Genomic DNA, 23,671 nt, shown 5'->3' with positions numbered 1-23,671 from the left:
CTCAGGAAGGAGTGGAGCCATGTGTCCCCTCCCCAGCATGAAGATGGTGGCCTATTGCAAGGGGGCCAGCACCTCCCCAGGGTAATTTTTCCTGCACAGGAGGGGATAAGCCACCTGAGAAAATAAAGTCTGAAATAGTAAAGAAATAAAAGACAAAGTCAGAATTATAATTTTAAGGGAGGACCTGATAGATTCTTCCAGTCCTGTAGGAGCTAGAACAGTACAATTAGAAAATGGCTCTGGTGGTTTTATTTAAGGGGGTACATCAAAGTCAGGGATAAGGTTTCAGGGGTGGAGTTTTGCTTCATGATATCTTGCAGTCAACTGACTGATTGGCATCTTGGTAGGTCACACCCATCTCTGAGAGGCTGTGTGGCTACAGCAGGTCACCCCATCTCTGGTGCTGTGTGGGACCTGGCAGAGCTGAACAGGACTCACATGTACCTAAGTGATCTTACCAGCAAGATTGCCACTGGAAGTTCCCAAATACCAGATTTTCCTATTCAATGGGCTCCATGCTGATTTGGTCCACACGTAGTCCATGGATGGCTCTTGACAGTGGCTAAAACTTTGTTGGCCACCAGACAGGGCTGAAGTTCAGAGTGGCAAAGTGGGGGGGGGGGCATTTCCAGGTCTCAATTGGGTTTCAGTATGAACTTTGTTCCCAAAGGATCTGGGTGTCGTGTCACTCCCCAGAGACCAAGATGGACAGAAAGTGCATTTTTTGGGTATAAGACTATCCCAGACGTCAGCCACCTTGTGAAGTGCAGAGCTGGTGGCCTGGTACTTAACACCTGCCTCTAACACCTGGTGGGTCTTGGGATTCCAATCAGCCAGTCTGGCCTTCCCTGGAGACCTGCCCAACCCAGCCGCCAATTTCTGGCCAAAACCCTGCTGCGGATAGTTGTGAGGGAAAGAGAGTTGGAAAAGGAATCGGGATCTAATTTCTGACTGGTAGATGAAGTTCAGTTCAATCTCCCCGGACCCTGTGTCTGCAGCTTCAATGTCGATTAGCCTACCCTAAACCTGAGCTCCAGCCTCAAGGAAACTGCAGCATGTCCCAATCCTTGAGCCTAGTCACATCTCTGAACCTTTGCCCAGGCACTTGTCCAAGCCCAGCTACCCTTCCCCTCTCCAGCTGCCTTTACCAAAACTCCCTACCCTGAGCTGAGTCAGATGCCATCTGTCCCCAAGTCAGTGTTCATCCTGCCAGCTTGTCCATGTTCATCTGAGGTCAGGGGTTGGATCCAGGGAAAATTCCTGAACCTGTTAGATGAGGGAAAAGGCAGGCCCCTAGAAGGGATAGGGGGTCAGGAGAGGACCATCTGTGCGCTCAGCACTGCTCTGTGACAGGACCACAAGGGGTAGCTAGGAAACCCAAGCGCTTCAGACACCCTAGAACTCAGCCAGAAAACATGGTGTGGGCACCTTGGCTTAGGCTTAGTAGGCCAACGGCAGGAGCTGGACAGAACTGGAATAAGCCAGTGTCTCTTAGCCTAAGCTCTGGGCAGCAGTGCTAGGAATAGAAATCAGATAGAGTTGTTCTTGGAAAATCCCCACAAACCCTGCCAGAAGTGTGCTCTAGTGTCAGACTCTGGCTCCTTCAGAATTGGAGGGGAAAGGATTTTTCTTCTTCTGGGTGATAAGGTTCTTGCCCTCTCTGGACATGTAGGCCTGGCTCTGAGACAGCTAAAGTGGGGATTCACCCATCTATTAAGCCATCTCTCAAATTCTCCAAATTCTTAGCCTCATTGAACAGTAGGGACCCAGGTTCCAGCATTTGTGTAGGAATCTGACACTCAGAGATGCCAAGTGGCTCGTCTGAGGTCACATGGCTGAGTCAGGATTGGACTATTGAGGGTCAGCTGGTATGCAGTTTCAGTCCCCCACCCCCATTCAGCATCCCCAAGAGGGCAGGGTGTCCACCCACAGGCCAAGGATGCCACTTCCAGCTGTCCCACCTGACCTGGCCCTGTGCCTGTCACTCTCAGAATAACCCTGGTAGTTCTGGGCATGGATTGCAAATCATCACCTGGGACCTATTTTTGTTCTTTGGGTAACAAGGAAGTCTCACCTTGTCCAGTAACCATTTGGGGGAAGGGTAAAACATGTGACCCCCTAACCCCAACTGACATTGCTGCCCTGCTGGGAAATGTCCCTGACTGAGAAGGGGAAGGCCTGGCTCAGCCACACTCCTGTTCTCTTCCTAGCCACTTCCTAGAATCTTGTTCCCACATATGGTCCTCTCTGGCAGCCCACACCTCTATACACATGCACTCTCTGACCAGGAAGCCCAGAGCATCTGCTTTTGTCCTTACGATCCATCATCGAATCTTATGCACCTGAACAACCAGAAAATTCCTTCTCATGTCAGCTGTTGAATGAGCCCATTTCTTTGGGTTCTAATTGGAGCGTTCATTCTAGAATCCAGGTGCAGGGGCCATTTGGGGCTACAACATCTAGAAATTGACTTTCAGAATCTGTGGCTTTGGAATCCTGTGTGCATAGGAACGTTTGAGAAGATGACAGAAATTATGGGTACAACCACAGGTACTCTAAAGGTCAAGTACAATCTCAGGAATTATGGACCCTAAGTTTATAGAGTCGGTGATCCTTGAGGGCAGCCCGCAGATCTGTGGAGGGACACTCCAGCAGGTTTGGGTTCCTCCCTGCTGAAAACTGTTGTGTATGTGTATATGGGAGTGTGGGAGAAGGTCATGTCCTGAGCCCAGCAGCATGAGACAAATGCTCGGGAAAAAAGACTGGAAGGAAATCTAATTTTAAAAAAAAAGTTGCTAAAACAACAAACCAAGACTGACTGTGACAATAAGAGTCATGACAATAAGAGTTGTAGCTCTTGTTTTTCTTCTTCTTTCTTTGGTACTAGAAATGGAACTCAGGCCTCATACATGCTAGGCAAGTGCTCTGCCACTGAGCTACACCTGAGCCTCCTTTTCCATTTTTTGGAGATTTTTTTTTAATATTTATTTTTTAGTTTTTCAGTGGACACAACATCTTTATTTTTATTTGTATGTGGTGCTGAGGATTGAACCCAGCGCCGGATGCATGCCAGGCAAGCGCTACCGCTTGAGCCACATCCCCAGTCCGCCCCTTTTCCATTTTTTGAAGGCCAATTATGTGCTAGCCCCTGTGTTAAGTCAGGGCTTTGTTTGTATTATCTCAGTTAATCTCCACAGCCTGCTCTTCTCTGGGTGAGAGGGTGGAGAGTGGCTCATGGTTGGTTTTGCCAGGTCTGCAGCTTCCCTGGAGGTGGATGGTTGAGCCTCAGGGATGCTGTGCTCTCCCTGCCAGCCCCTGCCAGCCATGCTAGGAGAGAGAGGGCAGGGCTGACCCCCTTGGGGATGCCTTCAGGGAGCCAGCCAGACCCACTGAGTTAACCCCCCATTTGGCCCTACTCCTCTAGGCGTTGGGGCTTGAAATAGCAGTGGCTCAAGAGCTGACAATCAAAGGGCAGCTAAATAAAGGCCCCTCAGTCTGGGCTCTGTCGCGCACGGCTGGTAGGGCCTATTTTGAGGGAGAGAGTGCCGACGTGCCAATGGAAAATCCATGGGGTGGGAGTCTCCGAGGTGGGGGACCCGTGTGCCTCCCTCTTCCCATTCTGGCCCCTCACCCCTGAGTATGCATGTGTGTGCGCACATGCACACACACAAGTGAGTACACACACATAGATACAAATTCCATCCCTTAGCCCACCTTTCTGAATGTTGGACCCTGGGATCCCTTCAATAGCCTGGGAAAGGGATGAGGAAACAAGCTCAGAGAAAAAAGGTGACTCGCCCAAGGTCACATGGCTAAGAAATGGGGAGGACCATGGCCAATCTGGGCTTCTGTGGCCCCTAGTCCAGTGCTGTTCACTGTCGCCAGGCAATGCATTGTCCTCTGGAGTGTCAGAGGCTCAGAGTGGGAACAATGGTGGTCTATTCTGGTTGGACTGGGTAGCACTGAGAAGGATGCGTGGGAAGGAATCCCATTAGAATCCCCAGACCAGTTCCGACCAGACCTCGCCTGGCTGTAGCAGAGACAGCTGGAGCAGGGCTTCAACTGCAGTGAGCCCAGCCCCCCCCTGTGGCCACCTCACCCCCACCCTGCCCAGGCCCCCAGAGGCTGGCAGCCCCTGCCAAGTTTCCAGGGAATGTGTCAGATAAGGAGCTGGTGCTCATGACTCGTTCCCACCCTGCCACTATCTCTGACCCTACTGCCACCACCAAATGAGTAAGAATAGCAACAGCTCGGGGGGGTGGGGGGGGCACACACAGGGACACCACAATTTGGGACAACACAACAATGTCTTCAGGAGGGCAGTTTTGGCCCTCAGATGGAGGACAGGTCTCTGGGTCTCCCTGCCCAGTCCTGCCGAGCTCCCATTGTCCTCCTGGGCTGGAAGTGCCCCCACACTGTATGGTAAAGGGCAAGCCTTAGCCCTGCAGGGCAGCAGGGGATCTGGGGTAGACAACGCTGTAGCCTTCTGGATCTTGGCCAGGGGACTGCACCGTGACCTCCACTGAGGAGCTGTGTGACCTGGAGCTCCGTGCAGTCCCCCTCTGAGCCCCTAAGCAGGGGAAGCAGCTCACTGAAGCAAGGGAAACAGTCAGCTAAGGCCTCTCCAGGAGATGGGCCCCTCACTCTTCTGGCAACAGCACCTTTTCCTGGCTTCTTCATGGCCCAGAGAAGGCTGGTCAGTGGGCATGTGGATAGGGTGAGGGTCCCCATGTCCCATGCGTAGGGGTCTCCATGATATGACCACAGTGGAAAGGGTCATATCATGGCTGATTTCCCTGCACCAGTCTCTTTGTGACACAGCTGTGACTGTGAGAGGGTTGCCACGTCACTCAGGGAAGAGGTTGTTGTCATGGAACCCCCGGTGAGCATCACTCTGACACCGGAAGTGGGGAGATCCAGGGAGCCTTCTCTCCATGTTCCTGAGTCACTGCAACACCCGGGCATGATTCAGGGAGTCAAGTTCCCTGGTCCCCACATCAGTGGCCCCTGCAGTTCTCACAGACTGACTCACATCATGAACAGGGACCCAGGCCCCCTCCCTGCCCTCGCCCTAGCCCCCTTGCCCTCCCCATCTGCCCCGATCTCAGGTGACTCTTTCCCTTGACCCTCACTGCTCTCTCTTTTCTCTCTACCTACAGGGCCCTGGGTAGGAGGTCAGGGTTGCTAGGGAAAGAGGTGGAGGGATGCAAGCTCATGTTCCAACAGCGAAACTGTTGCTCACACTTACACACTCACGGGAACACACGTGTGCACACTCATGCCTGACATAGTGAAAGGCTGCCGAGGGAGTCTCCCAAATTGAGTCCCCCAACTAGCTTTCCAGGTGGGCTCCCACCATGCCTGCACCCTTGAAGCCTTCCACACCTTTGAGGTCTTCTCAGTAGGAAACATGTTATCCTACAGCAGTAGGACATCTGGAGGTGAGATCTCAGGAAGAATTTCTGCCCTGAGGCCCAAACTAGAATCCTTTGGTGGATATAGGTGTGGGTGGGGGTGTCTTTGGGGTCCCAAGACTGTTTCATTCTTTGGAGGTGAGGGCTGGACTGACCTCCAGGCCTGTTGCTTCAAGAGCTCTATCACTGGGGCTGGAAAAAGTTTAAAAATATCCTCATGTTTACATTCTTTCCCAGTACGCCTCCTGGTCCTCAGTGCTGGGTCTCTTTGATCTGGCCTTGTGCTTCTGGAAGGGGCCTGGGAGAAGGAGAGCATGAGCCCCACTCTGGGGCTGATCCCTCCACCCCTCCAGCTCCAGCCCAGTCAGAGATGCATGAGACCCCTTAGCAACAGAGCCAGAGAAAGCCTAGGGTCTGGAAAGGAGCCCAGGCAGGAAGCAGTGTCTTGGGTCGCCCAGCAAGGCCAGCTGGGGCTGGAGCAGGGACCCTTCTCCATATTCCCTCCCCAAAGCCTGGACCTCATGGGGCCTCTAGGGAGTGTGGGGATGCAGGCATTTTGGGGACTAGAGAAAGCCACATTTATTAAGCTCCTGCAGTGTTCCTTGACTCTGCTAAATGCATTTTGCAAGAATTTTTCTCATGCAATTCTCAAAACAGCCCCATGAATTGAGGCCCATTTACCAACAGGTAAACTGAGACTTGGAGAACTAAAGTGATTTACCTAGCAAGGATGAAATGGGGCACAGATTGCACGATGTTCTACCCAGAGGGTGCCTCTTGGTACTCCACCTTGCTCTGTTAGGATTTAAGCTCTGCCTACAGCATGAGGCCTGCCTCACTAGTGTGAATGCCTACAAACACGCACTGCTCTATTGCTAAAGTGTTTCTCTCTCTTGGTGACCCTCACCTTCCTCTTTAGAATGAGGCTGAGAAATGTATGCCCACAGGTGCTCAGGGAAATTGAGCCTTGGCCCTTAGCACTGATGCAAACAGGGAGTGGCCTAGGGTCTGCAGGCTAAAGGAAGAAACCCTCAAACTGGGGCAGACGCTTCAATTTGCCCTGGCATCCTGTTATCTACCCTTTCCTTTGTTGGTTCCCCATCCACCTCCTCATCAACCCCCCCCCACTAACCTATCTACCCACCCAGCTACCTACCCATGCAACTATTACTCACCCACCCACCTGACTCACTCATCCAGCCACCTACCCATGCATCCAGAACAAAGACCCAGAGAGCAGGGAGGTTCTAGCTCAGGTGCCAAATCTCACTGGTTGGATGAAACTGGGGTGATCCTTCCATCTCTTCGTGATCCAAATTTCTACCTTTACCTGAAGAAGCTGCCAGGGTGTTCTATAAGGGTCTTCTAGGGGATCTGTGGAAGCAGAGACCAGCTGAAGGCTGTGGATACTTCTAGAGAGGTAATATGGACCTTGGCCACACAGTTTTGCATTGTGATCTGTTCCAAGACTCTGACTACAGCCCTTAACCTCCTTGACCTTCAAGATCCTCCACTGCAAATGGGAACAATAATCTACCCTAGCAAGTTGATGAGAAGATTAGATAAGCTACAACCTCCAAGGAACTTTGTTCCCTGAAGACTTCTGAGCCAAACAGACAATCCTCTGAGAGCAGCAGGAAAGCCTTGCTTGGGCTGGGGTGGGCAGTGTAACCTCCAATGGTGGGGTGGCATGGTCCCTGAGTACAGGGTGGTCTCTTTCTCTTTTTTTTTTTTTAGAGAGAGAGAGAATTTTAATATTTATTTTTTAGTTCTCTGCGGACACAACATCTTTGTTTGTATGTGGTGCTGAGGATCGAACCTGGGACGCACGCATGCCAGGCGAGCGCGCTACCGCTTGAGCCACATCCCCAGCCCCAAGGGGTGGTCTCTTAATACATCTTCAGGCTCCTGCAGGCCAGCCAGAATGCTGCTCTATTTCTCTTGGCTAGCCTTGGCCCCCATCCCACAGAATCTGCCAGCCATGGAGAGATTATCTCCTAAAAATAGGGCTGGGCCCCACCGAGGTTGTTTTTCTTCCTTCCCCGTGATTTACCATCATCAGCTCAGGGTGCCTGGGATGGCAAGTCCCACCCTGGCTCCCCAGAGACTATCAGGAAGGGGACATGTGGGATCAGCTTGTGTCTGGGTAGGTCAAGGGGCAGGGATTAGAGGGCGCTCTGCAGGTGTGGGTTTAGCAGAGCACCAGGGCCATGGCTTAACTTGGGCCAGAGGCAGGGTTCACCTGGGGCAGTAGCAACTCCAGGATGATCCACAGGGATTCCTGTCCAATGCAATGGCGTCCATCTGAGTGACTCCCCTTCCCTGAGTTTCTGCAGAGGCCCCGTGTGCTCACCAGCCTGCTTAGAAAAAACCTGAAGTGCCTTGGAGCCTGCACTGGGGCAGAAGGGCACCCATCACCTCACCTCTTTGGTTCCTGCTTACCGGGCCCTCAAGATTCCTGAACAGGAGCTGTGGCTGTGGCTCAGTGGCAGAGCACTCATCTAGCACATGTGAGGCACTGGGTTCGATCCTTAGCACCATATAAAAATAAAATAAAATAAAGCTATAGTGCCCATCTACGAGAGAGAGAGAGAGAGAGAGAGAGAGAGAGAGAGAGAGAGAGAGAGAGACACACATTGGAGATTGAGAGATTCCTTAATAAGCTCCTTCTGAGACTGAGAGACCTCTGCCCACCTCTGGGTGCAGGTGACTCATGCACAGGGATAGAAGTGTTCTCGAATACGAACATAGGACACAGACTCACAAGGTCATGTCCTGCCATAGTCAAAATGATGTCCTGAAAATACAAGAATGACACACTCCAGCACTGTCCTCTTCATCATCACCTGCACAGTTAACCCATCTGGGGTTAGTGACCCTTCTTGCTTTGGCCGCATTTTCACCAATAGCCCATATGATGCCCTATGTTCTTCCTTACAAGGGACCCCAGTCTTGTCCCTCAAGCCCCTAGACCCATTCTGTGCAGCAGGAGATGGGGAAGGCATGAAGGGATAGATGTGTTCACACTCACATGTGCATGCACACATGCCTGTGGACACTCAGACATGGCATGGCCATCCTTTAGAGCTCAGCCCTGCTCGCTGAGGCTTTATTATTGGACAACAAGCTGCCATTTGGAGCACTCCCATGGATAACCCATTAAAGTCAGTGTCCGGGCTCTGGGGACTTGTCAGGTAACAGTGCCTCTGCCCAGGAGGGTGTAAGGGCTTTTACTCTGTCCTCATCTCCACTGGACCTTGGGTACTGGAACCTTTCCCAGTGGGTTCAGATGGAGTCAGAGGCCAAAACTTCCAGCTGGAGCTTCCTGGGTCCCTCAGACGGCTGGCTTCAGGGGCACACTGTCTGCTGGCTGATCCAGGTCCTTTTTCCTCGCCAGGGCCAGGTGGGTGAAGATGAGGATGAGGAAAAAGCCTGAGGGGCCCAAGAGGGATGGATCAACCCTCAGGAGGGGCTGTGGGACTTTTCCATTATTAGGGACCCATTGCTATTGGCATTGGTTTTAATAGAGAGGAAGTTTCCTAGACAGTGTCCCAGAAGATGGACTGGTATGACCTGAGTGCCTGACAGTTCAAATCACTTGGTCTCCTTGTACCTCACCAGGCCCTCACTGCACTGAGGCAGCCCTGGAACACTCAAGCCACCAAAGTCCCCTTCTCTGGGGGACAGTTTGGTTGGAGTTCATCTGAGAGACAGTAAGTTGCTCCTGTGTTCCTCCAGGAGAAAGGCACATCATAGCATTCTGCCAGAACCAGCAAAGAAAGCCAGCAAGGAAAAAATTTTAAGGAGCTAAATAAATACAGGGAATGGAGAGGATGGTTTGAACTGCAGGAACTAGGCTGGGAAGACCTGGGCTCTACCGTGTAATTTCAGGCAAGTTATTCACCTCTCTGATCTACAGGGACCTCATGTGCAAAATAGGAAGATACCAGTATCTACCTTGCAGAGTAAAGAGAGGATTCCATGTGACAATCCACGTAAAGTGTTTATCATAGGGCCTGACACAGTGCACAAATCGCATAATAGAAAATGCTGTTATAAGTAATGATTATGATGACTATGATGCCAGGGGCACGAGTATAATGAGCAGGGGTGTTGGCGGTTCCTTTTTCCAGACTTGGTGTCATTATAGGGACAAGGGGCACTGTTTATATGAAAGTTGTGGCCCCAACCAACCATCACTCTCCCCCACGCAGGAACCCATCCTCCATTACCTATTGCTGCTAGGGTGCCCACAAGGATGCCAACTGCCGACAGCTTCGTGGGCATGCCCTTCATGCGGCCCACCTTGCGCATGCACTGCCCCTCCACATTGCAGCGACACACAATCACTGGGGGACAGAGTAGAGGAAGGTGAGAGCGATGCAGGAGGGCTCTCTTGGCTGCTTAGAGACTCCTGCCTGGTCAGCTGGCTGACTTGTGTTTCTGTCACACACACATATGCATGGGTATGTGAATGTGTGTGCCTGGGTGCATGTAGGTATGTGGGCTCAATCACAAATATGTATGCTGTCCTTGTGAACCCACATGATGGGTACCAGCCCTTCCCCCCTGCATCCTGATGCTCCCTCAGTCTCCCTAACTTAAGCCCCAGCCTTACCTCGAACCAGGAGCTGCCACATCCGGGCATTGTGGCTGACAACCACAGGGACTATGTGTTCTCGTGGCTCTACCCAATGCAGGGCCAGGGTGAGGTAGGCATGGGAACCTGTCAGGTTGCAGGAAGTGACCAGGGTCATTAGCTTGACAGGTTCACTGGGGGCTACTTCCCCTAGGTGTGATGCCACCCCCATCTCACTTCCAGGTGACCCTCCCTGTCTTCCCCCATCACATACCATTGAGAGTCTGGAGGCGCCAATCTCGCTGCACTGTGGGATTGGGACCAAGGGCAAAGCTGTAGGGACCATGCCCACTGGCCAGGTCAGGGTCCTCACTGGTGATGAGCACACCATAATCCTGGCGTGGTGTGCAGAGGTGCCGAGCAGGTACAAGGGCCAGAGCCGGGGTGGGGGCAGGAGGGGCCTTTAGGAAGTGGACCACGAGGGTGGCAGAGGTACTCAGTCCTGGCTCATCTGCATTGTTGGGGGTAGGATTGAGCTCCAGAGTCCCTGGGCTGCCCTCTCCCCACATAACCCATCAGTTTCATCCTGCTGCTTCCCTGCCACTCTGCCTCCACTCCATCCACTCCTTCTCTCCATCCCACCATCATCCCCATGGCAGTCTCTTCCTCACAATGAGCTTCACTCCTTCACTATCTGAGCAGCTATTTGTCCACCTGTGCCTTTCTGAATGCCAAACCTGCCCCCATTGCCACCCCTGCTACTGATGCCAGCACCCAGCCACATGGCAGCACCCTCACCATAGAAAAGCCCACCCCTGTTGGTCTTCCCTGAGCCTTATGACTTACCCTCCCCAGGGCCAGCTGTTCATCCTGTAAAAGCTCCATTCACAGTCCTCCACACCTGGCCTCAGCAGGGTCCCATTTGGCTCATCTCCCAACACTCCTGCCCTAAAGGCAGCCCCATGGACCTCCTTCTACCTCTGTCCTGAGCTTGTTCCTGAAGCCAATACCCTAAGAGGCCATCCAGAAGTTAAGGGACTGGGTTGGGGGATTTCAAGTGGGAAGCTAGAGGGTAGTGGAAGAGGGGAGGCAGAGACCAGGTCTACCTGGCTCCCTCTTACTACCTGGGGGTAGACCCATTCTCAGAAAGAGACACTGGACTTAGCTCCTTGTCCCTCTCTCCCGCCTGGGGCTTGGTGGCTGTCCATAAATGTCCCAAGGAGGAAGCTCAGTCCTGCCTGTCTGTCCATCTGTCTGAGGTTTGCATATGGAGCTAGTAAGATTTGCATATGGAGCTACTTCAACATGTAGTCCCAGTGCCTACCTCACAGAGGCCCCCATATTGCCTGGCCATACCTGCATCCTGGGCTTCCACAAGCACTGTGTATGAGTCTCCAGGCCGGGCGCCATGCAGGGACTTGGCCGTGTGCACTTCCCCAGAGAATTCCTTGATGGATAGCCAGCCCTCTGAGTCATTGACCAGGGAGAACCTGAGGCCCAGAGAAGAGGGTAGAGGTAAGGAGGCACTGGGACTATGTATGAGGTCTTGCCCAGAAATCCCCAGGACAGTGTGACGTGCTCAAGGTCCACATTCTCTCTGTGATTCAAGGGAGACAGTAGGCTCTCTCCCCAGCTCAGGACCTGCTGGTGCTGGGGGAATTGAACAATGGATACTGTGGGTAGGGGAAGTCTACCACAGTAATGGGGGACCTAATTCAACTAGGTCCAGGGCACACTGCAAAGGGGTCTGGATGGGATCAGAGCCTGGGGAAAGCTTTGTCTGTGCTTCTACCTGGATGCAATGTGGAGGAACCCCCTCCAGGTGAGCTTCTATGGGGTCTGAACACTGCCTCCATACCCTGCCCAATCCATCCAGACTTGATTCCCCCAGGAATCACAATCACTATTCTAGGCCATAGATAATGTGAATCTCGTCTGAGGCCCTGGAGTCATCCTGGGGAGCAAGATAGATCCAGCCCAGGTAAGGGCTGGGCTTTTGGCTCACCTGAGGGCTCTGCTCCTAGGGTCTGAGGGCTGGATGGTCAGCAGTAGCGAGCCAGCTGGGGTGCTGACTGGGATCCTGGCCTCGTAGCTTTCCTGGTCCAACTTGGGGGGTGGTATCACTCTCTCCACCAGCACGGTCACTGTGGCTGTGGATCCAGGGCCTGGGCCTGGGCCCACCAGTTCTTCCACGTTCTGCACTACCACCACTACCTTGTGATGGGGAGCTGCCTCATAGCTGAGGTTCTGGAACCAGTGAGGCCCAGGTCACTGTGAGGGCTGGGGCGTGGCACACCTGTGCGTGTGTGCATGTGCCTGTGTGTATGTGCACATGCGCCCCTTTTACATCTACTCAGACCCTTACCTTGCGGAGTCTGAGTTGCACATGACCAGAGTCTGGCTCCCAATCCAGGCCGAATATCCCTTCCACGTTTCCTGCTTCAATGGCAAAGTCCATGAGGCGGAAGGCAGGCTCAAGGTCAGCATCAGTGGCCATGAGAGTGGCTACCAAAGTCTCAGGCTCGACATCCTCAGGGAGGCTTATAGGCCCAATCTGGGGAGAGGGCGAGGGGTGGTGAGCCCTACCAGCACCCTTCCCAAGGTCTCCTTCCTGCTTTTACTTACCTGGGAGGTGGTAAACTCAGGGGCGTGGTCATTGATGTCTGTGATTGTAACTGCAATCTCACACGTGCTGCTGAGGCCTGAGGCAGGAACGAGCTTCGTGTTGGTGAGACTCCAGTAGGAACAGAGTGGGTAGGAGACCCAGGTCACCATCAGGGCACTTACCACCCTCTGCTCCTGCTAGGTCAGTGGCTAGCACCTGAAGCAGAATGTTCTGGCCGGCTTGGAGTGGAGTAGTTCCCAGAGTCACAGAGCCTGAAGTAGGATCCAGCTCAAAGAGTCTCCCCTCAGCCCCCTCCACAGGTTCAGGACTGAGCAGCTGATACACAACGTAGGAATTGGGAGAGCCAGGGGCATCTGCGTCCTCTGCCGACAACCTAGTCACTTCAGTGCCTACAAGACAGGCCACACCTGGGTGGGACCACGGCCCAGACTGGAGGCCCTAAGCCTCCCACTCCATGCTTCTTTTTTGTGCTGAACTTAACTTGAGCTTGTGCGCGGAGGAGTGTTGGAGAGGGACATTAATATAGGGGCCTGAAGCTAGAGTCCCTTACCCCAGAGAAGCACAAGGGGATGGTTCTCAGAGACTGCACCTTTCCCTCACCCCTGACCAGACCCACAGCACACCTGGGGGGCTGAGTTCGGGGATGCTGACTGAGGGCCCATATGGGAGACAGACGGGCCCGTTGTCGTTCTCATCCATCACCACCACGTGTAACTCGAGAGGCGCCGTGTAGTCCTCACCACGGGAATTCTGAGCCCGCACCTGGAGCACAAACTGCAGTGGGCAGTGGGAGGCTTCAGGTCAGGGCCAAGGATGCTTCCAGTCCCTTCTGGTGGCCAGCTTCAGCTCTTCTGGGCTCTCTTCCACTGCCTCAGTGTTCTGTGGGGGATGTGACATCCCCAAAAGCCAACCAGTGACTAAGCACCCTCCTGCCTACCTCCCTGGCTTCCCTCTCACCTCACCTCAGCCTGGGCCTCTCGGTCCAGCTCCCTGGTCACGTAGAGTTTCCCCTCTGTGTCCACTTTGAAGGGCCCAGGGGGCTGGCTGTCCAGGTGATAGCGCACATCCCCTCCACTCCAATGTGCCTGAGAGGAGGGTACAGAGTGAAGACACCCATGCCAAGCGCAGGAATGTTCAGTGTCAGCACTTGTGTCCCAAAGAGATACCCAAGCAAGGGGCCGGACCCAATTACCATGTGACTTTATGCAAATTGCTCTCCTCCCTAAGTCTTGAGGCCAGGTAGATTCCCCTGTAGGGGGCACTTGTCATTGTGACTTTGCCTTGATTCAAGCCTGGCCCTGTCCCACAGTGCCCTAATAACCAGGTTACTCTCTTTTCTGTCTTTTCAAGCTGGGCCTGACCCAAGGACATTCCTAGAGAAGGCCTGAGACATTCCTGTCCTGGGTGACAATCCCCATGGCAGCAAGAGGTAGCAGCTGTTCTCCCCAAGAAAGCCTTGGGCAAGCTGGAGAGGTCAGAACACAGAGCTACACCGGCCAGAGGATGGCAGGTTAGGAACTATGGGCTTGGTCCCAAAGCCTTATATACCCTCCTCTACAGTGAGAAGTAATGGGAAGAGTGGAAGGAGGAGTGGGGGTCAAGTTGGTTCCCAGACATACCTTCCAACAGTCCATGAGCCTCAGGTTCAACTGCACCATCTGGGATTGCTTTGGCCACTGAAAACCACTTACTTACCTGGGCAATGTAGTGTGGGTACAGGACTTCAAGATTCTCTTCCAGGTGTATAGGTTCTAGGGGCACCCAGGTGTTCTCTACTATGGAGATCTCTATGGTGGCTGTGGCCTGGTGGCCTGAGGCTTGGTCACCCATGTCCTTGACCTGTACCAACAGCTGGTAGGGCCCCTCCAGGGCATGGTCTAGACTGGTGCTCCCTAGAAGGGATAGGATGGTTATCCAAGCATGAGGCCAGGGAACAAGAACCAGAGTAACCTTCTCAGCAGATACCAAACACAAAGCCAATCCAGTGGCAGAGGTTCAGAACACTCTCTTGCCCAAAGGATAAGAGGAGCGTTTAACACCATCATGAGATTCCAACTAGGATTTGATAGTTTGCAATGTCATTTCCATATCTACTCACACAGTGATGTGAGGGGTAGATGGATAGCCAGGATGGAGATGTGGTAGACGTGGGCAGGGTGGGAGATGATCATTGGATGAATGAATAATTTACTGGGTTGATGGATAGGGATTTGGGTGAGTGCATGGAAGAGTATGTGGATATGTGAGTGTTGGACAGATGGGCTCTATGGGTGGTGTCAGGGTAAATGTGTGAAGCGGTGACTGGCTGGGTTGAGGTATAATTCACTTTTTTTTTTTTTTTATCCTCAAGCAGTGCTTCTAGTCTGAACTCCCTGTCGAGGTCTCTTCTGCCTTCAGCTCTGAGGTTCCTGGACCACAGCCCCTTTGAGCCATTTCTACCTGGTTTCCTGGGTGTGGGCAGAGGCACACCACCCTGTTTCCTAGCTCTCCACGCACAGCCAGGCATGACCTCTGCCTTGCTCTCCGTCCTTTTCTCCCCCTTCATCTCCAGCTCCAACTCATTTGCAGCTCAGAGCCCCTCTTCTTCAGTTTCCCTGACTCTCCTCAGGCTCACCCTCAGGACTGAGAGCCAGAGCCCCCAGTTGAGGCTCCAACTGGAACATGTTTGGCAAAGGCTGGGCTGGAGCCTGGTTCAGGATCCGGAATCGAAGATCTGAGTTCGCTGTTCCTGGTGCATCCCCATCTGAAGCTTCAAGGAAGAGGAAGGGGACACCTGGTGGGTGGGGAGAAGATACACTGTAAGAGATGGTGGGGGTGGGGAGTCTCCTGTGCCTCCCCTCTCTCTCCCTGGTTCTTCCTTCTATATCCATCCTTCTATCAATCAGGATTGTGGGGGTGAGACATGGCTTTTCATCCCACTTCACAGATGAGAAAACTGAAGCCAAGAATAGACATGACCCACAGCAAGGTGGGAAGGGCGCAGGATGGGACAGAGATGGGGGAGAAGCTTAGACTCTGGCTGCCCTGGTCCCTATACTGATTGTCTTTTTACTCTTGGCTGTTCCGTAAGTGTTCACCTGACTGCTGCAACTTGTCTTCCCTCATCACTCACCAGGCCTGGTACCCTGACTCAGTTGAGCTCTGTAGACGGTCTGAGAGAATCGGGGCACCTGGTCATTCTCATCCTTCACATGCACAATCACATGCTGTGGACCCCACAAGACATGTCCATCCTCAGTCTCCAGGGTGACCTGGCAAAGAAGAGTAGTGAGTACCTGGCCTTGCCCTGCCTACTCTCCCCTATACCTTGCCAACCATACCTGCAGCTGATATTCTGCCTGTTCTTCTCTGTCCAGGGCCCTGGTCACTGTCAGGAAGCCAGAATCTGGGTCCACAGCAAAGGGGTCCTTAGCTTCCATGTCTGAGTCCCCTGACAGTACAACCCGACCTTCAGCCTTCTCATGGGGCAGTGGCAGCTGGTAAGAATGGAACCAAAGGAAGTGGAGGCCAGGCCCCTGAAGAGTACCCCTTCACTTACTTTACATGTGGGGACACTGAGCTGGCACTTACCAGCTCTCAAGCTCACCTTGATAAGGTACAAAGGGAAATTTCCACCATAGTTTTCAGGGACTTCCACATGCAGATCTGCAGGCTGGGCCTCAGGGAAAACCTGTGAGTGAATGCTCACCTTGACCCATGGTCTATCTTCCTACAAAGGTGCTGGGATGTGATGGGAAGAGAAATTTCTGCCCCTTCTCTGGACCTGGCTTTACCTCAGTCCATCCATCTTCTGGCTTTTGACCTCCGGACCCCACATTAGCCCCACACCCCCAGCTCTGAGCCCCCCACTTCCATACTCTTCCTACGGTGAGTAAATTGGTCCAGATGGAGTTGAGGGAAAAGGGTGCCAACCCCCAAGACCAGGGCCTGAAGGAGCGGGCAGGACCCAACTCACCTGGGTGACGCAGAGGCAAAGGAGCCACAGCCAGGCAGGGACCATGGTCAGGATGGGCCTGAGGGACATGGCAGTGAGAATCTGGCCCAGATGAGTGGGAAGGGACGTTCTATCCCATTCACACGAGTAGAGGAACCTCACTATGGACTAGCCTCCTCTTCCTTCCCTGTGGCTCACTGTTGCCTGCAGGGAGGTGTCTAGCTCCCCAGCAAGACCCAGCAAGACCCTAGACCCTCTTGGCTCTTGTTCCCACAAGGATCCCTCCAGACCTTTGTCTCTCTCAAGCCCTCACTTCCCCAGCTTGTAGATCCCAATGTACTGATTTTCCGGCATCCCCGCATTCCCAGACACACAACAAATCACAAAAGTTTTAGATGGAAAGACTGTGTGAGGTCACTTCCTGTAGTTGCCTCATGTTGCAGGCAAGGTCTGAAGGTCAGGGCCTGGCCAAGGTCATAGAGGACTTGACCACAAGAACATTCTTCCTGGAACAAGGATTCATGGCTTGGGGTCTCAGGCACTGTCCTGCTTCCCACTGCCACACTCCAGACATGGAGTACCCCCAGGGTAAGAGCTCTGCCCTCATCTGGGCATTTTCCAGCACTTGGCCTATATCTAAGCACATAGAGCATCCACAACCACTCCAAGATGGATCCCTGGAAATTCTTCCCCAAAGGACAACAGAAAGAGAGGGTGGTGCCCCCAGACCCCACTTTCACACTCCCTCCCACTCCCATTCCCTTACCCTTGGTCCAGCTGCCAGCTAAGAGGGCTCCTTCTGCAGGGAGCTCTGGGCAGGCTGGGCTGGGTCCAGTAGGGCAAGGCGGGCACTTGAACAGGTAGGCGGGCCAGCCTTGCTTGCTCAGGAGTGGAAAATGCCACCAGGCCCATAGCAGCTGGCCTGGCCTGGCCTAGCCCCCCAAGTTACTCATTGACATTGGAAAGCTGGTTGCTGCTCAGCATCCGTGACTGCCAGCCCCAGGAGGTGGGCAAACCATGGCCTGGCCCTCCCCTTCTCCGACACAGCTCAGTAGACACTCCTTGGCCTTCTGGGCTTGGACACTACTTTTTCCATGGCTTCAGACTGGGTCCCACTTCTCCCCTGTGTGCCGGCACCTGTAGCTGCACCTTTGCACACTCTGTGTTCCTTTTCCTTGGAATGCCCTTCCCACCGCTTCATCTATGTGGTAAGTACCATGCTTTAGTTCTCAGGGCAAACGGTCCCTTTACCAGGAAAGCCCCCAGTGCTCAGAGGCTGGTTCAGGAGCCTCCTCTGGGAATGACCCCACCCCACACCATAAACTTTCTCTATCAATGTGTAGAGGACACCAGCTTGTCATCCATTCATTAGACTCGGAGCCCCTCCAAAGCAGGATTCAAATTTCCCGTCACAACCTGACCCTCGCCGTGCCTGGCAGCTCCCAACTGGTTTATGAAACTAAGACAAGGACTGAACCTGAGGGCCGATGAGCAATGCATGACCTGAAGTGGGCATTAAAGGTTCTAGGTGGTTCACCAGTGGGACTAATGGGTGGGACAACAACTGTGAGCTCCCTTGAGTGTCCCCATATCCTTGCATTGGCCCCTGATTGCTGATAGAGTTGGGACAATGAACTGTCTTATGCCTCAGAGAAGGAAAGAGAAGACTGAGCCAACTCAGGTGACCTTGAGAAACTACAAGGCTGACCAGAGCCCTTCCCCCAATAAGTGCTGCCAAGCAGATCCAGGAGAAGCTTCTGGGGCCTGGGAGTCTGAGATGAGGGGGAAGAGGGAGGGGGGGATATCCTGGTCTCCTGTCTCTCCCTGTCCTTGGAGTTTCCCATGGTCTCCCCTGAGGCCTTCCCACTGCATATCTGGTTAGACTCTCTCTCTCTCTCTCTCTTTTTTTTTTTTTTGCAATTTATTTATTTATTTATTCGTTTTTTAAAAATTTTTATTGTTGGTTGTTCAAAACATTACATAGTTCTTGATATATCATATTTCACACTTTGATTCAAGTGGGTTATGAACTCCCATTTTTACCCCATATACAGATTGCAGAATCACATCAGTTACACATCCATTGATTTACATATTGCCATACTAGTGTCTGTTGTATTCTGCAAGGTTAGACTCTCTTAAGCTGGCAGCTAGGCTAGCGCCTGTCAGCTGCCCCCAGTCTTGTCACAAGCTGAGTGCCTGCCTCTCAGTCACTTGGGCACCCAGTCTGGGTCAGTGATGTGTGGGGATGTTGAAAGGGTCTCACAGATGTTGAGCTCCCACTATGCCCAGAACCTCTCTGAGCACACACTGTTCTACCCACTCCATTCTGAAGGGGGCACTGTCTTCAAACCACACACTGGGGCACAGAGAAGCGAAGTGGTTCTTAGTACTCTGGATCATACAGCCAATAAATAGCAGAGCCAGGATTCCTCTTCAGGGCTGGGGACCCTCATCTGCTCTGAGAAAACCATGCCCTTCCCATGCCTCAAAGTATATTGGCAGCAGGCACAGGCAGCAGCAGCAGTTTTGAATAGTGAATATTGTCCTGGGGGGCATGTGGGTGAGACTCAGTGGAGACACACACACACACACACATACACACACACGAACACACCACACACACACACTGGACCAGCTTCAAACCTCCTTTTGCCATGGAACAAGTTGTAATTGGGGTTCTAACCAGGTCTTGGGAGCTTCCAGGGGTCAGTGAAATGAATAAATGGAACTAATGTAGAAATGGGAAATACATGGGTCATATCCTAGACCCTTCTCAGAAGGTGTCCCTCACCTTGTCCTAGACTGCCTTCAGGCTTTGGAGATGAGGAGATTTGTATATCAGTCCCCATTTAGTCACTTTTCTATCCATTACCAAATGCAAATGCTCATTCCTGAAACCATGCACAGTAGCCTTCTGTCCATGGGGGATATATTCCAAGACCCCCCCAGTGGATGCCTGAGACAGAAGACAGTATCCTTCCCCCACACACATTCTCCTCCCATATATGTGAATACATATGATGTAAACATATACATATATATGGATATGTGTGTGTGTGTGTGTGTGTGTGTATGTATATATTTAGTCACGAACACTACATTTTTGCCTATATAAACCTATAATAAACTTTCTCCTTTTCTTAAAGGAAGCACTTTACAGCCTTTCTTTGGCATTTCTGAATTGCCGGTATCACTACTCTTGTGTTTTAGGGGCCATAAATAAGTAAACTAAAGATTACTTTATGACTAGCACTGTAATATACCAAGATAATTGATATGATAACTGAGATGCCCTAAGAGACTAACAGGTGGGTAGCACACACAGTGTGTAGCCTCTGGACAAAGAATGATTCATATCCTGAGTTGTACAGAACTGCATGGCTTAAGATTTCATCATGCTATTTAGAATATCATGCAATTTAAAACGTAGGAGCTGTTAATTTCTGGAATTTTCCATTTAATATTTTCAGACTGTAGTCAATGAAGGGTGACTAAAACTACAGAAAGTGAAACTATAGATAATGGGGGATAATTATAGTCAAACTCCTGCACAAGCGCCTGTGTTGAGGATGAGGGAGTCACAGTCTCACATTCTTCCAAGAATGTATGATCTGGGGATGTAGCTCAGTGGGAGAGCACTTACTTTCCCAGCATGTACAAGAACCTGTGTTCAATCCCCAGTACTGTGGGTGGGCAGGGAGCATGCTCTTGCATTCCAGGTAGCCAGGGCTCCAGGGAGCTGTTTTTACCAAAATCATATTAGCCAATGCCCAGCCAGAAAGAATTTTAAGAAAGAATTGTGTGGGCCCCCTCAGTAACCCAACCTCAGCATAGGAGATGAAGGAGCTACCTGGAGCCAAGAATGCTCAGGTACACCTTCCTCACTCCCACTCTTACAAACCATCCACCCTTCTGCCACCCAAGTCACTGAAGTTTCCCTCCCTCCATCTGCAGCTCAGTTGATTCCTGGCACCTCAGGAGGGAACAGGGTAGAAATACCTGGTGTAGAGCCAGACCCAGGGTTCTTGTCAGGCAGTGAAACCCAGGGGAAGGCGTGTTCTCTCAGGCAATGTTTCCTTTTATATATAGTGGGGTGATAAGACCCACAATCATCCAGGCAATGCCAGGCCCCAGTGCAGAGATAGATCTGGACAACAGAGGCTGGGAGGGGTTTATGTCTCCTCCTGCTCCCTGGACACTCCCAACCTTGCCTTGCCTGGACCTGCTTCCTCAGTCCATCTGGCTATATGCAGGCCCAAACATGATAACCATCAAGGCCGCACACCAGAGTAGGGCAAGAAGTTCCTATCTCTCAACTTCAGATACCTTCCTGCTCCTGAAGCCCCCAGATAGGAGGAAACACAGTTCACAGCCCTGACATGTCAGGAAATAAGTCTTTATTACAAAAATCTCCATGTAAACAATAGCAACTGCACTGAACAGTCTCCTTCCAAGGCACGCACAAAGAAGAAAGGCAGGGTCCTGTCCCCTCACACGGGTCTGGCTGGGCTCAGGTTGCTGCTTGGTATATATGTGGGCCTGCACATGCACATCTGTGGACCCAGCCCTCACCAGCCACTGGGAACTGCCTCCCGGGGCAGCACGGTCCTTCTGTCCATGACCCATGGTGGATGCCCAGCTGGCAGCTCCACAGGGTGTCGAAAGTGAGCTAGCCCTGAGGTACCAGTGGTGGTTGGCTGGGCCAGCCCACCAACCTATCCATCTGCCCACCTCAGTGAGAGCCTGCAGGGTCTCAGAGAACTGAGAGGTCATGGCAGGACTTGGACTTGGCACGAAAGGCCATCTTGCGGCTGTTGCGTGCTACAATGCGGCCCAGGAAGCGTTTTGCCTTCTTGCCAAGGCTCTCCCGCCGCCGGGTTCCAGCTTGCCGTCGTGCATTGGCCTCTTTGCTGTCCCTGCGCAGGCGTATCTGGCGAACAACACCCTCAAACAGTGCCTGGACATTGTGGTGTAGTGCTGCTGATGTCTCGATGAACTTACAGTCAAAGACCACAGCGCAGGCCCGGCCCTCTAGGTGGTGGGGATAAGAATGTACTAGTAAACAAAGGGTAGGGAACAGCATTCAAACCCTGATCACCCCTGGCAGCTACCATACAAGAATTCCCAGGTAAGGGAAAGGGGAGGCCTGGGTCTTCCTTAGAACTCCTGTTCTGAGGGTCCAGGACACTGCAGGGTTACCCCGCAGGCAGGATGTGCCTACATTTAAGGAGCCCCCAAAATGGTAGCCCACAAAAGAAATTCATTCATTCATTTATTTGAAGTCTGATATTTAAAGGGAAGTACTGCAGTAGTCAACCAAGAAAATAAGAACTATTTTGGACAGCTTTGCTGTCATATTATGATGAATGACCCAGTAGACTTGGGTGGTAGACTTGATGAGTGGTGCAAGTCACTGCTGGGTTCCCCTGTGGGACTCAATGATGGAGGCCACGGAGGAGGATGCTGAGACTGAAAAGAAAGGGCCAAGCTTACTCTGAGATTGATCTCAGCCTGCAACCAGACTCTTACCTTCTGGTCTGGTTCCCTGAACTCTCTTCTACCTGTCAGGTCAGGGTCAGTGGGGCAGGAGAGTAGGGCCCCATGGTGCCTTACTTTCCCTAGCAGATGTGATTCTTTTCCCAGGCCTCTTGAGCCATTGGGAGCCCTGTGGAGGACAGTGGGGGCAACAACTCTCTCTCCCTTCCTTTCCTCTAAGTTGTCTTCCTGAATATTTTTAGCCACTGATGACCCCCAGGGATTCAAGCTGAGCCAAGACTAACTGGACCACAGCCCAGCCAGGATCTCCCTCCCTTTCCTGACCCTCTGCCTGCTTACCATCCACGGAAACCTCACGAGAGCGCACCAGGTCACTCTTGTTGCCCACAAGGATGATGGGCACATCGTCTGTCTGCCGTGCCCGTCGCAGCTGGACCCGAAGTTCTGAGGCCTTCTCAAAGCTGCCCTTATCAGTTATTGAGTACACGATGACATATGCATCCCCCATGGCCATGCAGTGGCCAGGCAGCCAGCAGCCACCATCCTAAAGAACACACACACACACACATCAACCCAACAGTCTTCATGCCCCTGACATGAACCTGTCACTTCCAGCAGGACCCTACCCCAGCTCAACTTCCCACTCCTGCCATGGGTTCCAGTCTAAATCTTACCTGCTCCCAAATGTCATAGACCATGAGTGATGCCTCTTCTCCGTCTACCATGATGGAGCGATCATAAGTGTGTCCTAGGCAGGAGACCAGTAGCCAGGTTACTTGTTGGCTGTCAAAAGCCCCCATTTCCTTGTTTCCTGTAGTGGCCACATCCTCCCCTCTCTTCCCCAGAACCCTCCAACCCTCCTCTCCACTATGAGCAACAAAAATAAGAGCTAGGAGCTGGGGGATGGATAGCATGGTGTGCCTGACCTCCATCTACATCCCTCTAGGCTAGTAAAGTCTTGAGTGCTCCCTGCCCCCCTGCTATCTGGTCCCATGGTGGCTCTGATCACAGTGCCTATAGAATAGTGACTGTCATACCCCTGGGGGCCAGCCTTGGCCATCCAGAGCTCCTCTCCTAGAACTCCCTCTGCTTGTGTTCCTGCCAGCCTTGGCAGGGAGGGATGTCCTGCCCCACACAGTAGTCACATCCAAGCCCTGGGTCTTCTATTTTGGGCATTTCTTTCCTACCAAGGTCTGACATGTGGGGTGGGGATGGGGGTGGAGTCCTTTCTCCCTTAAGTCTCTGCATCTTGAAATAGGAAAGTAGACTCTGAAATAGGTAGGGCTGATTTTGAAACTGCCTTTAGAAGTCCATGGTGTTTACTGTTTCTAATCCAGGTCTCCAGCCCCACAGCCCCCCAACCCCATCTCATTCCCACACCAGGGTGAATCTCCCCTCCCCTGAACAGTAGCATCACCTCACCTGCAGACTCTGCTTCAGGCCCGTCCTCTACACCACCGAAGATACGCGCCAGAGCACTCTTGCCCACGCCTGGAGCCCCTAGCAGCAACACCTTGTAAACACTGTCGTCTGAACTGCTGCCCCCTGAGCTGAGCGAGTCGGAAGAGCCCTCTGGCCAGTCCAGCCTCCGATCCTGGGGCCCGGTTCCAGTCGCAGAA

The 23,671-nt window shown here is 52.5% G+C and overlaps 2 protein-coding genes across 3 annotated transcripts; both read right to left on the bottom strand.

Moving 5' to 3' along the window:
- Window positions 1-8,491: 8,491 nt before the first annotated feature.
- Window positions 8,492-17,446, bottom strand: Cdh16 (cadherin 16). 2 transcript variants are annotated; one of them, XM_015488793.2, is made up of 18 exons: window positions 17,320-17,442; window positions 16,575-16,632; window positions 16,206-16,289; window positions 15,940-16,095; window positions 15,732-15,870; window positions 15,234-15,392; window positions 14,315-14,511; window positions 13,582-13,704; window positions 13,243-13,393; window positions 12,781-13,008; window positions 12,619-12,695; window positions 12,359-12,547; window positions 11,999-12,240; window positions 11,350-11,483; window positions 10,268-10,504; window positions 10,033-10,140; window positions 9,647-9,763; window positions 8,492-8,846 (listed from the first exon to the last, which is right to left on the bottom strand). In XM_015488793.2, the coding sequence occupies exons 2-18, from the start codon at window positions 16,617-16,619 to the stop codon at window positions 8,749-8,751; spliced, it is 2,484 nt and encodes an 827-aa protein (XP_015344279.1). In that variant the 5' UTR covers window positions 16,620-16,632; window positions 17,320-17,442; the 3' UTR covers window positions 8,492-8,748. The 2 variants fall into 2 exon arrangements, with proteins under 2 accessions (XP_015344279.1, XP_048647990.1); XM_048792033.1 differs by lacking the exons at window positions 8,492-8,846; window positions 9,647-9,763; window positions 10,033-10,140; window positions 10,268-10,504 and adding an exon at window positions 10,577-11,004 and having other exon boundaries at window positions 17,320-17,446.
- A 3,485-nt stretch (window positions 17,447-20,931) lies between these two features.
- On the bottom strand, window positions 20,932-23,670 carry Rrad (RRAD, Ras related glycolysis inhibitor and calcium channel regulator; the record flags this gene model as incomplete). The annotated part of the gene is made up of 4 exons (XM_015488639.2): window positions 20,932-21,587; window positions 22,392-22,596; window positions 22,727-22,800; window positions 23,475-23,670. Coding segments are annotated over 4 exons (753 nt in total), but the record flags the coding sequence as incomplete, so codon positions are not given.
- Window position 23,671: the final 1 nt, after the last annotated feature.

Source organism: Marmota marmota, unplaced genomic scaffold, assembly GCF_001458135.2.
Source record: "Marmota marmota marmota unplaced genomic scaffold, marMar, whole genome shotgun sequence".
Taxonomy (NCBI): Eukaryota; Metazoa; Chordata; class Mammalia; order Rodentia; family Sciuridae; genus Marmota; species Marmota marmota.
Note: the sequence above shows the minus strand (reverse complement) of the source record. Positions and strands in the feature narration are given on the sequence as shown.